This window comes from Manacus vitellinus, unplaced genomic scaffold (genome assembly GCF_001715985.3).
Source record: "Manacus vitellinus isolate BGI_N305 unplaced genomic scaffold, ASM171598v3 scaffold_1_pilon, whole genome shotgun sequence".
Taxonomy (NCBI): Eukaryota; Metazoa; Chordata; class Aves; order Passeriformes; family Pipridae; genus Manacus; species Manacus vitellinus.
This window is the reverse complement of record NW_021939396.1, coordinates 16566542-16582191: the sequence shown is the minus strand read 5'-3', so window position 1 is coordinate 16582191 and position 15650 is coordinate 16566542. Positions and strand designations below refer to the sequence as shown.

The 15650-nt window shown below is 41.3% G+C and overlaps 1 protein-coding gene across 3 annotated transcripts; it reads right to left on the bottom strand.

The window, feature by feature from the left end:
- Window positions 1-5474: 5474 nt before the first annotated feature.
- On the bottom strand, window positions 5475-15648 carry KCNV1 (potassium voltage-gated channel modifier subfamily V member 1). Of its 3 annotated transcripts, none has more exons than XM_018075851.2 (5): window positions 15563-15648; window positions 14831-15343; window positions 12690-13216; window positions 6080-6306; window positions 5475-5980 (listed from the first exon to the last, which is right to left on the bottom strand). In XM_018075851.2, exons 2-5 carry the CDS (start codon window positions 15310-15312, stop codon window positions 5795-5797), a joined length of 1422 nt encoding a protein of 473 aa, XP_017931340.1. In that variant the 5' UTR covers window positions 15313-15343; window positions 15563-15648; the 3' UTR covers window positions 5475-5794. The 3 variants fall into 3 exon arrangements, with proteins under 3 accessions (XP_017931340.1, XP_017931330.1, XP_017931345.1); XM_018075856.2 differs by having other exon boundaries at window positions 5689-5980; window positions 6085-6306; XM_018075841.2 differs by having other exon boundaries at window positions 5475-6306.
- Window positions 15649-15650: the final 2 nt, after the last annotated feature.

Genomic DNA, 15650 nt, shown 5'->3' with positions numbered 1-15650 from the left:
TACTTACACATGATTCAGGGCAGAGGTGTGTCTTATATACAAGGCTGAATGGTAGAATGAAGTATGAATTACTAGTATGTGATCTAATTTGTGGTATGGATCTATGATGAATGTCAGTTAATGAGATGAAAAGAATTTCTTCCTCTGCACTGGACCATGTGTTCTCCATTTCTTATGAGAAGATATGAGGACTAACACACACAGGGTCAGTCACAAAAAGACACTGGTAAATCTCAGCTGAAGAATGTCAACTTCTTATTTTAAATTAAAATTAATTTAAATTTAAATTAATTTTCTCTTTCCTGTTCTACCTTCATTATTTTTCTTCTCATATATTCAGAATTAATAATGGCTTAATCTGTCTGTTCAGGGCTGCAGTAGTAATAGCTTTTATCACTGCAGCATCTAACACATCGCAAAAGATATGGAGTGAACCCATGGAGCGTGTAACTCTGGCACTTCCTAACATCATCTTCTAAAGGCTGTAGAGATGTTGCTAGTCCAGGACAAAAGAGCTATGAGTTTATGAATGTTGCTTCACTGAAGTTCTTAAGCAAAGACATATTCACCTCGGAATATTTTTCCATAATTCAATATGTTCAGATTTCATAACACATTTCATACATTGGGCTGAGAGTTACAATTCAGAAATCTGTAACACAGAGCCAGCTGTAAAGAGTGAAATCATTAGTTATCTTTTAACTATTTTCAAGCCAATTGCTGGTTTTTTTGGCTGTCTTGAAAAAAATGTGTTTAGGACAAGTCAATTCACTGTGCTTGTTTTTATGACTTCTTATAAGACCCAACCTAACTTCAGGCTGTTCTGGGTTCTTTGATATGCTGTAAATTCATCTCACTGGAAGCTTCCTGGGGGTATTAGAAAGACTGGGAATGCTTTTATGACATAGATGGGATTTCTTCCTTATCCCCACCCCAGCTAAAGGGGTTCCCGATGCCTGCAAAGCAGAAACACCAGCCCTATACATCAGGGTCACAGTTTTGTCAGAAAATATTCTATTTCATATATAACAAACAGCAACAAAGTTAGTTATAACTTAATTCTTCAGCTTAGTCTTTAATTAAAATCCATTTTATTAAGGGATGACTTCAGTTACTGACTTCTTATCAGGTCAAACTATTTGCACCAAACTTAAATGTCTCATCAAACTGTTATGAGCAGTGAGTGTGTGGCAGCTCTGCTGTTGTCTGGAGATGTATGTGGTTTTTAGTATTTGTGTTTAAATAAAAGGAAAAGCCATTATAATTGCAGGATTCATTAAAACTCTCAGAAAACCCCCCCGATTGACAAGAGGTTGTAATTGAAAAATGCATTTCAGTCCTAGAGACATAATTAACTCCAGCCTTACTCTTCGGTGATCTTACAAGAGCCCAGAGTCCTGAAGGCCCCTGTCTGCAGTCAGAGGTATGACCACAGCCTGCACTGCTCTACCCTTTCTGCAGTGAGGCTGTGTGGTGAGAGCACAGGCAACTGTGTACTGCAGACATCAGCAGCGGCTGCTCTAGTGCGGTTTAGATGGTGAGCATCTCAACAGAGCATGTTCTGGTAGAGTTGTGTTTGTGCATGGATACTTCAATGGAGTTTTGAGAGGACAGTACTGTAGCAAATGAGAAAAATATATCATTCATTATCAAAATAATTATAACAAGATGAGAATACTTTGCTATGTTGGAAAACAAAAATAAATTATTTTATAAAAGACCTCTTAACTTTCTCCTTTCCATTTTGCTCCCTTTTGTGCTCAAACGTATTTGCCATGTGGCAATCCCACAAGCTCAGAGTTGACCAGGAAAATTCCTGTCTGGAGGAAAAATTACTCAGCTTACACAGTTTATATCAAATCAAGATTGAAGTGCTTTATTAACTTACTAACAACACATAATTAAAGTGATTAGTGAAGTATGCATTCAGGATCAATATCAGTACAATACAATAGCTAAATAACATTTTTGCTAATATTTTACACATGTAAAATATTAACAAACATGAATTTCTAAATACTTTTCTAAAACAGCCCCAGAAGCTACCAGCACACCCAACTCTCCTGGACGTGGGGGTTCCCTGACATGCTGATTTTTGCAACCTGGTCCTCCAATATTTTGCTGGACTACCTCCAGTAGCCTGTCCCTGTTTTCTTGTGATGGGGAGCTCAGTACTGGACATATCACCCAGATCAGTGTCATCAGGCTGAGCAGAGGGGCAGGACCACCTCCCTTGACCTCCTGGCAGTGCTCTGCCTGATGAGACCCAGAGGTTGCTGGCTTTCTTCAAAGTAAAAATGACAAAGAAAAATTTTAGTGATGTTTGAAAAGTTCTAGTGGATTTGAACCACACTGGCCCAAATGAAATTCTGTCCTTAAGCATCTATAAACAAGTATGCAAGATTTTTCAGACTGTTTGTCCACATTGTAGTCTATGCCACTACAAGAAGGCTGGAGAGGAACTTTTTACATGAGAATGTAGTGACAGGAAGAGGGAATGGCTTTAAATTGAAAGAGGGTTGGTTTAGATTAGATTTTAGGAAGAAATTCTTTACTATGATGGTGGTGAGGTTGCCCAGTGTTGGAAGGTATGGGTTAAAATGGCAAGGGGGACTGTAATTCGATCAAGGGACCTTGCAGCTGGGAATCACTTGATAAGCCTGTGTGAACAGCAGGCCAGTGATCATCTAGCATGGACCAGGTTTAACGGTGCCTGCATCTCTGCCTGTGTGCCTTTGCCCAGGTGTTGCTTCCAGGATCCCCTGGTTAGCAACATAACAGGAATAAATTTACTCTTTGCACTCTAGCTGCGAGTCTGTGGTTGTCCCAGCTGCCTGCTTGTGTCAACGCACACACCTGGAGAAGTTGTGGATGTCCTCTCCCTGGAAGTGTCAAGGCCAGGTTGGATGGGGCTTGGAGCAACCTACTTAAGTGGAAGATGTCTCTGCCTATGGCAAGGTGGTTGGAGCTACATGATCTTTAAGGTCTCTTCCAACTCAAACTGTTTTGTGATTCTACGATTCTGTGATTTTCACTACTACTGCTTCCTGTACTAGGGAAGCGAGGTTAATGCAGGCTTTCTTTGTATGTGCTGCAGCTACACTCTTGATGTCAGCTTGTGAAAATACTTGGTGTTTTGAGTTAAAATGCTGAATTTTTAGCCAATGTTACTGATCCTTTCTGCCAAGTCTGGGATGGAAATGGCAGAACAGATGAGAGGACAAGAGGTAGCTTCTTATCTTCAGTGTGATATTCTAAAGATAGTTCAGTAACATTCTTTATTTGGTGCCTTAGTGGTGTCTGAGCCATTTCCCAAATCTGTGGTATCAAGTACATGGTGCAGCTTCATGTTTTAGTGTTGTGATGTCCTGTACTGTGTGTTTCTCAGTACGAATGCTCTGGTCCTTCCGTCTGTAAGAGCTGAAAGCAGAACTGGCCTTCCTCCGTAAAATGATTTGCTAGTCTCAGCCCATAATGTGATAGATAACCTTGCTGTATAAACAACATGATTGACAAACACTGCTTAGGAGACTGAATTTTAAATCAAGAGGTCTGAAAATAGAAGCCAAAGCAGCTACTGGATAAAGTCTGAGCCACGTTTCTTCATGGGCATTTCTAGGAAACTTTATCTCCAGAGCTGGTAAAAGGAGTGAATCAACTAATACACCCCAGAACATTTCTCTCATTCTTTTGAGTCCTTCATAAAAAGCACAGGATGCAATAAAGCAGCCTTTCCCTGAAGAGAATAAATCAGCTATCTAACTGCATTTCCTTTCTCAAACACAGATCAGATGCTGTACAAGAGAGCACAAAAGACATTACAAAACAGCCATCCCACAATGAAAGCTTCTTCCTAATTCTCTATAATTAGAATGACTTTTGAATGAGAAACAGCCTGTACAATTTGTGCAGCCTGAGAGACTTCCTGCTCCAAGGAGCTATGAAATAATAACCTAGAGTGGGCTGCATCAGACCTTCCCCTGCAGAATTAATTTTGTCTCCTGGACATCACTGGCAGTTTTACGATGGATTCAGAATATTTGGAGAGAGGGGAACAGTGTGATAACACAGTTTGCTCTCTGTTTAACCATGATCTACAAATTTTCACACTTAGGCAATTTCTGGTGGAGCAAGACACCCTCTTTTGGTGTCCAGTGTTTTCCTTCTGACCCTGGTGACAGCTGTATGTGCTGCATTGGTCCTAAATCCAAATGCTGACTGATGCCAGCTGATAAATCAGAAAAAGTTTCATGCCAAAAGTTTGCATCAAGGTGCCCTTCAACATCTTTCTTGCTGTATTATATTTACACCACAATTTATAAGGAATGACAGAAAAACACACTGTTGTTTCAAAACAAGTATTATTCAATGTTTATTAAAAGCAGGCTATTTCACCCATTCATACATTCTTGAAGGCAGTTTAAGCCTTCTGTGTACATAAATACATAAAATTAAATAATCCACGGTTAATAGATATCTGGTTTTATTATTTATATTGCCCAAAGAAATGGGACATGGGAGAGGTCTGTGACTTTATTTATTTAACCTACTAGTTGAGTTATATGCATTCTATGGCAGTGTCATAGTCTATGACAGTGAAATTATATTAAAGAAAACCTTTGTTTGCTAAGAATGGTATTGGGCCACAGTAGAGGTAAATGGTGGGAAACTGGACTGAAAATACCTTTGGTTGTATAACTTTTTTACTTTGCGTACTGCATTAGAGTAAGCATTCAGTCCAACAAGTACTCATTTTTCCTTTGGAACAAAAGATTTTTTTGAAGTATTTTTCTAATAACGGGTCAGTGAAGATAATTAACTTTTAAAAAATCGGACCCACTTGGAATACCTACTGATTTTAATGGGAGACAGAGAAATGAGTAGCTTTTTATTTTTTACAATTTCTGTTTCTTCTGCTATCCAATGGTAACTTTACTTGAGCACAAAAACTGTTTAGCTACACAAATAAGTCATGGAAATCAAAACACATAAAGAAGGTATAGTTCAAATTAAGTTTGTAAATTACTTGTATATTGCAAAGGCTGTATTAGCTCCTGCAACTTCTGAAGCAAATATAGATGATGCTCTATAGTATGGTACTTATTTCATGACTATTTTGTACTTTGCTACAGATCTTGCATCTGCTTAATATTTTCACCTGTCTCCTGATACCCCTTACGTATCTGGTAGCCACTTGCTTCTCTTCAAATGAGAAAATTTCAAACCCATGCACTCCAATCCCCTAACTCCCTGCCACACTGCTCTGGTCTAATAACCTTTTTTTCATGCAAATGGAGTAGAAGATCGGTGTAAGAAAAGGGATCAAAATTAAGCTTCTTATAGGAATGTCATCCTAAATTTATTCAACATTTCACTTTCTTGGACTTCCCCTTTCAGTCTTCCTGAACGACTTTGACTTTTGTTCTACCAGTGCAATTACAAAACCTAGATGTTTAAAATTCAAAACACTGTGGCAATTTTCATTAAGACTTTATTACTATACATTAGCAGGGATATAAGAATGGACAAATCATTGCATCATTGTTTTACTTTCATGGATCTATTATTTCCCAATTCACCCACCACAATCCAGTTCTGAGAGCAGGTTTTAGAGCTCATCGAGAGATTTCATGTTATGAATTCTACCTTTTGTATATAATTGTTATTTCAGTACATCCAAGTAAGTAAAACTCCACCTGGAAAAGCAAATACACTATGTGGTGAATAATAAAAAAGGAGACACTTAATACTACATTTTTGAATTGGTCTATGTGCTATACAAGGTTAAATAACTTCAAAACCAAAAATCATCTGCACCACTGCTCCTTGTACTTGCTCTCTCTCTGCTTTTTAACCGCAACATGTCCATGACACTGCGTGCATATACGTCTCGCAAATTGACATTGATATTTGAATCGCTGGATGAGTTCTTCATGAGTTTCTTTAAAGCCTCGCGCTGCCGAAGAGCAGCTTCTTTTATCTTCAGTGTAAAATAACAGGCAGAAAAACGGTCATTTATTATAGCTATTGGCAAAGCCAAAACCAGTATTCCTGATAGAATACACATAAAGGCTACTACCTTACCAATGGTAGTGTCTGGTCTAATGTCACCATAACCAACTGTTGTCATGGAAGTTGTTGCCCACCACCAAGCACCAGGTACGCTTGTGAAAGTGGTGCCTGGCACACCTTGCTCAACAAAGTACTCCACAGTGGAAAATATAGAGATTCCTACAGAGAGGAAAAGCAGCAGAAGGCCAACCTCCTCATAGCACTGAGCGATAGTCATCCCAAGAGAGCGCAAGCCTGAAAGACAAGAAAGGCTGTCAGTAGGTTGATTCATGTAGCTGTCATCACAGCTTTGCAAAAATCTCTTATCTAAAAAGCTGACTGCTTTATGTTTTTCTTCAACTGCTAGTGAACATGTTTTGACAATCACAAAAGCAATAAGGTTGGAAAAGACCTCCAAGATCATCTACTCCAATCTGTAACTGAACACCACCTTTCAGCTAGATCATAGCACTAAGTGCCACATCCAGTTGTTTCATGAACACTTGCAGGGATGGTGACTCTACCACCTCCCTGGGCAGCCTGTTCCAATGCTTAACCACCCTTTCTGCGAAGAAATTCTTCCTGATGTCCAACTTGAACCTCTCCTGGCACAGCCTGAGGCCATTTCCTCTTGCCCTGTCACTTGTTGCATGGGAGGGAAGGCTGACCCCCACCTCGCTACAACCTCCTTTCAGGTAGTTGTAGAGAACAATAAGGTCCCCCTTGAACCTCTTTTTCTCCAGGAGAAGCAATGCCAGCTTCCTCAGCCGCTCCTCATATCACTTACTCTCTAGACCCTTTACCAGCTCTGTTATCCTTCTCTGGACTTGCTCCAGCACCTCAATGTCTTTCTTGTAGTGAGGGACCAAGAACTGGACACAGTACTTGAGGTGTAGCCTCACCAGTACTGAGTACGGGGTGATGACAGCTTTCCTAGACCTGTTGGCCACACTATACAAGCCAGGATGCCATTGGCCTTCTCGGCCACCTGAGCACACTTCTGGCTCATGTTCAGCTTCCTGTTGATCAGCTGCCCCAGATCCTCTTCCACCAGGCAGCTTTCCAGCCACTCTTCCCCCAGCCTGCAGTGCTGCATGGGGTTGTTGTGACCCAAGTGCAGGACCCACCACTTTACCTTAATGAAACTCATACCACTGGCCTCAGCGCATTGATCCAGCCTGTCCATATCCCACTTCAGAGCCCTCCTACCTTGAAGCAGATCAACACTCCCTTCCAACTTAGTGACATCTTCTGCCAGCTCCCTCATAATCCTAGGATGAATCCCATCTAGACCCATAGACTTGGATTCTACTCCCTCTCCCTGTCTACCAGCTCAGGGGCCTGGTTGCCATGAGGATAACTGGTCTCTGTGTTACAGACTGAGGTAAAGAAGGGATTAAGTACCTCAGCCTTTTCATCATCCTTGATAATGATCCCCCTACATTCAATAAAGGATGGAGATTTTCCTTGGCCCTTCTTTTGTTGTTAATGTATTTATAAAAACACTTTTTATTACCTTTCACAGTGATGGTCAGATTGAGTTCTAGTTGCACTTTCACTTCTCTAATTTTCTCTCTGCATGACCTAATGTAATCCTTGTGCTCTTCCTGAGTTCTGCCCCTTCTTCCAAAGGTCATAAACTCTCTTTTCTTCTGAGTTTCAGCAAAAGCTCCTTGTCCAGACAGGCTGGTCTTCTTTCCCACTGGCTCGTCTGTAGGCACATAGGGATGGCCTGCTCCTGCACCTCTAAGATTTCTTTCTTAAATATGTCCAGCTGTCCTTCACCTCTATGTTTTTATGGGCTGTTTCCCAAGGGGCTCTCTGAACCAGTGTCCTGAACAGGCCAAAGTCTGCCCTCCAGAAATCCAAGGCAGTGGTTTTGTTGAGCTCCTTCCTCACTTCACCAAGAATCAAAAAGTTTATCGTTTCATGGTCACTATACCCAAGACGGCCTCTGACCACCACATCTCCCACAAACCCTTCTTCTGGTCTAGTTGGGCACTGCCCATAGGCTAAAAAAGAGGTGCTGTTCTCAACACTACTGGGAAAAAGGGATTTAAAGAAATAGATCATAATCTTAGACTGAACTTCTGACATAATCTCTATTTCCTTAATACAGAGCATATAAATTCTCCTCATTACTTATCATTTGAACCATGTACACATGTAATTTAGACAAATTAACCTATCTTGATTTAGTAATTGGCTATAAGAGAAGATCTAGCATGGTTTTTAATGTTATCTAAGTAACTATTTAAAAGCACACTAAAAGAACCTGCTTCACAGTTTGAGGCTGAATGTACCAAGCCTCTGTTTTCCAGCCACTGCCCTATTTTTCTCTTGGACCAAGCAGCCCTCAGCTACCAAATCTGTGGTACCAGGTGTGTGCTTAGAGCCCAGTCCAGCTCACTCAGTAACTTTTTTTTTTGTTAGGGACTGTTTCCAATCCTTTTATAGTTGTCGCAGACTCTCTTTGACCCCTTTTTCCCCCCAGAAACTATCACCTTGTATCTGTAGACATCAAAAAAAAATAGAGTTTTCCAGCAAAGCCGCACTTTGCCAAACTGGAGATAGCAAAGCCTCCCAATGCAAGCTTGTAATCCCATTAATTCACTGATGTACTGCATCAGTCCTACTGCCTGTGAGCTGCACAGGGAGTTCATGTGCAGCTGACCACTTTCCATAACCCCCTACACTCCTTTCAAAGCTACTGATTCAAGGTTACAGTGCCTGACAAAGCAAGCAGGAAAGTAAATCCAAAAATAGTGCAATGGATAAATGTTACACACGTAAACAACGAAGGAAGATAACAAGGTACCAATTCAGCTGAGACACACGGGAGACTGAAATTATCTTTTGAATCACAAGTGACTTTGGATTGGTTTTTAATACTGTTCTTTAAAAATGTGCTATGTTTTCTCTAATAAATGAAAAAACACATTCTTTATGAATTACCCTTCATGGGGTAAACTTACCACTAAGCTAGTGTTTGCAAAATAGCTTACTGGAGCTCTGCCTCTACTTGCAGACTTCACATGCACTAGTGTTATAAGCAATTTTATTTGCTTTTCCTTCCACAGTCTCAAACTACAAGATGTTAAATGTCTTGCTTTTGGCTCTTTCTTTTCCCCTGCAGGTCTAGTGGGTTTTAAAGCTTTCGTTTATGTACAGCCAAAAATGGAAGTACACACTACAGTTTGTAGGAAATGTTTTGTTAGTTTTTTTCAATGCTATCTGCTAACAACTCCAGTTAAGAACTTGCCCATATCAAAGTTTCATATTACTGTAACTATGATCTGTTAGTTAGAATGTTTATTACAATGATATAGATTAAATCTGTAGCACAAGGGGAATAAGATATATCAGTGAAATCTTTTCTCTCTTATTATGACTACCTCCATATTTTGGAAACACTAATATTAGCAGTGCAAAAGCTCTGTGAGATAACTGCAAGGACCCAGATCAAATTCTCATCTTCCAAGGAAATTAGTATGATACAATTCCCTGTAAAACTTCCTACTGAACAAGGTAGTAAGTCCTTTCAGGTGAGCTAGGAAGAAGGTACTCCGATTTAAAATTATCCCTGTAGCACTTGTTTTCAAAGCATAAATTAATACTATAAAGCTAGAGTTTGTACCTTATGATGGATCTTGAAAATACTATAGCTAGAAAAAATGCATCTCTCACATAAACGAGATTAAAATAAGGAGGAACAGAACAGTGACTGTTGACTCTTCATATCACATTGATGACACCTTCAGTAAAATAGTTTTCCTATGGTTAATTATTCTAATTGTTCAGGAGTCTGATTTTTTTATTCTTATTATTCTTAGTTCCATTATCCTCACCTGAAATTATGATATAGTTCTTCATGTCTTTAGATGAAGTCAGGAGACATTTTTAGACAAATCTATGAATCGGACAAGTTACTGGACTCCACATCTCATTCTAAGTGAGAATCAGTTGGTATATAATCACATGTATAAAGTATTCTACTATATTATTTTGTAACTTTTTAAAATGTCTATGAGCTCTAGCACATGGCCAAACTAGGGCTGTTCCAGCACAGTCACCTCAGCAAGTCTTACGGCTTCCCATGAGAACTCCTTGCCAGGAGATGTGACAGCTTGGTTACTCATGCTTGCAAGGTGCTAAGGTGCTGTAACAGAGTTGGCGTGAGGCTGGCAAGCAGCCCCAGCCCTGGGAGTAGGAAGGGGAAGCATTTCTGCCATTCAGGTCAAGTTCCATCTCTTTATTGCCCAAAAAGACTTGACACTACAAGCTGATATTCAGGAGCTTCAATTTACACAGTGTTTAAATAATCCTAAATTTTTAGTACTAAAAGTGCTGAAGTTTCACTTTTTCATGTCTCCAGTGGCATGACAGCCTGAAATATGTTACTGTCTTTTCTCAGACATATGCCCATTGCCATCACAAGTAAGATGCTCACATCCTACTTCTCAAAAAGTCCCTCTGTAAGTGCTTCCCAGAGGAGGACTAGCAAAACTTCAGAGAAAACAAGGCCCCAGGAAGAAGACAGCAGCTGAGGAGCATCAGAAAACAAGATAAATGCAGGTTCACTTCTCATCTATTCTTGAAGGGACTAAAATCCATAATTTTGATATCTTGGAAGAGTAGTCTCACCCTCTAGCTATATATTTAAGGAATAGAGGTACTACTGATTTCTCAGTGGTTCCTTGATGAAGCATAGCACTTTGCATAAATAATTACTCACATCAATCTAGACCAGGTGTTCCTAGGTATCACATTCCTCCTGTGAGCTGGCTTCAGCTTCCGAAGGGGCAGAAATTACTTTTTCATTTCTTTTTCTGTTCTTTTCCCACAGAAAGGGTTCAGCTGCCCTTTTTTGAAAGTGAAGAAAAGAACTGATGTTTTTTTCCTCTGACAGCAGGGCCAGACTGCAGTTGTGATCTCAGCTTTGTTATGGCTCTGCACAGCACTACAGAGAGGTTCTCGTGACTGTGAACACCTCCACTCGGTGAAAGAAGAATTGCTGCCTACAACTTCTGACCCTGCACTCCTCTTGCCATACAAAACAACTGAGCAGTGCATGAAGCTTTGTCAGGTCTGAGAAGCCAGGAGTTGGAAGCTTCGTTGTGAGGCAGCTTTAAGCTGCCAGATCCGAGGCAAGAGAGCAGAAGAGTTGCAAGCAACACCCCTGAACACTGAGATTTATCTGCCTAGAGCTGTGCAAGGAGGATGGTTTCTGTATATGATACTTATGGGGTTCATCTTATATTAGGACTTGTGGTTAAGGATGTATTTAGAAGCACATGAACAAAGCTCTCTTCTGCAACATACCTCTACTGGTTAGAAACTGGACTTCATATCTGCAAGTGTTTCTATTTTGATTTATTAGCACATTTATTATTTATTTCATCTTAGTAGCAGCATTTCCTCTGACAGAAGATCAAAACAGTGAGTTTCTACATTTAAATTATACAGATCTGATTTAGCATTTTGGACCTAAATGGGTAGCAACTGAACTATCAAAGAAGCAAGCACAGTGATGGTAACACTGCTCTGAGTAGTTTAAACAGATATATATGTTGTGTTTTGTACTTTGAAACTGGTATTTTGGTCCCTGTAAAAAGAACGAATATTTTGGTTCCAGATTAGGATATTCCTCCAGATTAGGATACTAGATTTTTATATGATTAATTCACTTCTAGCTAATATGGAATTATTAAAGGCACTCAACACTGTGACACAGACTGTGGTAATACTGAATAATGACTTTAAGAATAAATAGGACCAAATGTTTTGGCCATCCATGAAAGGTAATGTACTTGAAGTTTACAGTTATACAAGCAGCTCAAACATCTGTTTTCAAACTGATAGAAAGAGTCATAGAACTGAATTTCACACATTCATTCTGTAACAGTAAAATGCAATAAACCAGAAACTTTATAACTAGAATCAACATACTTTTGGATGACTATTTTGTTAGTCAGCACAAAAGTGCCTTGATGAGATTAAATATTTTTTTTATTTTCAAAATACAATTTGAGAGGAATGCATTCACATTAGTGCTACTTTCAAAGTGGGTATAAGCCTTTCTTTCAAAAAACTTCTACCAAACCCTGCAAAACTTATAATGAAGCAAAACTAACACACTGCCAGACCAAATCATTATAAGCTTCCTCTCAACTGCTTTCTAAGGGATAATTATGCATCAGTATAGGAATAATCTAGGGTTGAGAGCAAGTTTAAGATACCTCCCAAACCCCTACGATTATGCTTAGTAGCATCAAAGCTACTCCATCCCATTGTTCATTGAGAACAAAAATAGAGACACATTCTGCTGTTGTGAGCACACTGTAACTCCTGCTGAATTGGGGCCAATTCACAGAGATGGCTTTCAAAACAAATGGACAGGCATCAACCAATTCCTGCTTCATGGTTGGAATCCTGGAAGGGTATACTGGGTGCATTTTAAGAATGATCATCACCACCTTCAGAACAGGCTAATATTGCAGGACAGAGACCATGATTTACTATTGGCATCTAATTTTTCAAAGCTTTGGCAGAAATCCACACAAAACAGAGGATTGTGCCCAGGGACTACTGTTGCAGGCAGCAAAACTAAGAAGTACCACTGCTATGGCCAAAAGTACCTGTCGAATGCCTTCCCAGCTTCAACATCCGCAGGGCTCTGAGCAGTCTCAGCACTTGGACAATACGTCCCACGTTCTCCAGTTCTTGGGAGCTCTCACCACCACACAGGCTCTCCACCAGCAGGGTGATGTAGAATGGCAAAATAGCAAGGAGGTCTATAATGTTTGCCACACTCCTCAGGAAGCGACACCGATCTCGTGCACACAGGAACCTCAGAACAAACTCCACTGTGAACCAGGCAATGCACAGGTACTCGAGGGCATCCAGCAGTGGTGGTGCCAGCCAGCTTAGCTCTACTGAAATCAAAGCCATGTTGGCAATGGACACAACAACAAAAACCATGGACAAAGTGCCAAAAGTCCTGGCTGCTGTAGAGGAGCCAGGCTTTTCCAAAACTTCCCAAAGTTTCTGTCTGACATTGGGACAGAGGGTACCAGAAAAGTCCTCTTCTTCATCTTGGGCATCCAGTTCTTCTGCATCTTTCTTGATGTCTAAGGCTTCACTCAGCTCCTTTCTCCTGAAGTACCTGTCCAGGAACCACCCCCCAAAAGATTTTTAATACTAATATGCATATGCTTTTCATCCTGTACCATGCAAGTCATCACACATTAATACACATTAAAGTATATCATACTCAGAAAACCCTAATATCAAGCATTTGGTTGAAGATTTTGTTAACTGAGACCCTGCAGCATGTTTCCACTGACCTGATATATTTCTATTCCCCCATTTCACATCAGCGACACTTTCTATGTGCAGAGTAATTTTATTCTCATATCATTTTATTTATATGGATCATGTTGACTACAGCAGAATCTGCTGCATGAATAACATGCACTCTTGTAAGCAATTCTGGCATCCCCAGATCCTCAGTTTGATTAATGATATTGCATTTTTATTACATTGGTGTTTATTTGCAATACTAAAACTGATGGCATATTAAAAGCCAGAAAATGAAGTTCTGATCAATACATACTAAGATGGCAAGGTATCTTTCTTTTTTTAAATATATGGGTCCTCACACAAAGTGCACACGGATTTGTGCTGAGCAAAATTTACAGTCTGCAAATACATAATTTTTCAGAGCAAGAGTACATTTACAGAATAATTGCATGAAACAAAAACATACTGAAAGTACACCAGAGAAGTAGGAGCTTTCAGTTACACCTGTCAGGGAAGGAAGAAAGGGATAAAAACTGGACTCCAACTCTCTCAGCTACAGAACTAAACCCACTAGCATAAGATAACTGGTATCCTTTTGAGGTGAGATTGCTTGTTTCTTTTCAGTAATTTTGACATAACTACTTTAGATAAATAGCACTTACACTCTTTAGAAAATTCATTTCTTCAACACAAAAAAACCAAACCAGTACCATTAAAAATGGTGGAAAAAAATTTAAATGAACTACAAATAGAATTAACAGAAACATCCTGGGGGTGGTTCAGTCGAAACCCACCTCGTTCCTAAACTGCCTGTTACAATTTGTCTCCAGTGAGCCATGTTCCCGCTATTGCTACCCCCTCCCTGTAAGCTGCTACATCCATGTGCGATGCTTCCTTTCATGGCTCCTGCTGGAGCCATGCCACCCACACTCAGCCTGGCAGGTGACCAGCCCCCCCTTCTGCCTCTCCTGTTTGGATTTGGAAATCCTTCAAAATGAAAGTGTGGGGTGGGGAGGATTCAAATCCTCCCAGCATTGTGCCTGACTCCACATCCAATCACTCTGATAACCTCAAAGTGAATGACTGAAGGAGTATCTCTCCTTTCACAACCTTTTTCATCTCCAGCATTGTCCTCTTTAAACATCTGAGCTTCCATGGCCAGTCTGAAGCCAGTACAGGACAACCCAGACCCTGTTTCTTTTAGGGTCTCACTATCTTGACCTCACTGCCAACCTGTTGCTCAGCAAAGGTTATCTGTGACCTCCCCCAATACATCTCCTCCCATTTTTGACACCCATTCACCTCTAGAGCAGCACTCGGGGGCTGAACTCATCCAGCTTTGAGCACACTTTTCTGAATGCACTGCTACCTCACCTATCCTCGCTGCTGGGTCTCTCATCTGTGTGTCCCTGAATGCAAGTCAGTGCTGAGCTTACGCAGCCCACTATCCCACAAACCTCATCTTCCCACAACTCACCGGTCTCTGCAGCAGGAATCAATGCTGAGCTCATCCAAACCCCAGTATTGGATCTCTTGCAGGAAGGAGAGTGCACAAAGCTGCTCCATCACATGCAGCCTCCCTGTCTGGTAGTAATTCAGGATGTAGTGAAATGCCTGTGAGCTCCGATCAAAGAAATATTCATTCTCCACAAGGTTGGCATCATCACAAAGCTCAAGGAGGCCAGAGGCCACATCCCGGGCAGCAGAGACCACTACAGCCAGTTTGCCAAGGCGGGTGTCAGGGTAGCAAGACAAAGTTTGCTGGGACATCACAAAGCGGCTGCCTCCTACATTGATAGTAAAGCAGTCCAAGGGGGGAATGACCTTCTGGAGCAGGGGCCCCTGCTCTTCCTCACTGGAGAAAACACTGGAGTTCAGCGAACCCAGGGACATGCTACTCCCTGGTTCGTCCAGGGATGCTTGGGAAGAAAGAGACATGCAGCAGGGAGGCGACTTCATCCTGTAGCTGCCAGCAGCAGCCCACACTCTCCTGGATCAAAAACACAACAAAGCTGCAGAGAAGACTGCCCCGCCTGGGGGGCGGCCAGACCAGGCTGGGAATGTGTCCCTCGGCTCTGGCTGCCGTCTCAGGGACGCCTCACCGCCCCCGCTGCCTCCGAGCGGTGCCTCCACCTACGCGGAGGTCAGGCGGGGTGTTGCACGCCCAGAGCCGCCCGCACCCCCGAGGATGCTGAAGGAGCCACGGTACCTGAGGCGGCGTCACCTCGTGCTGTCCGCGCCGGCACCATCCGCCCGCGACGGCCCCTCCGCTTCAGCGCTCATCTCCAGCCGCTGGG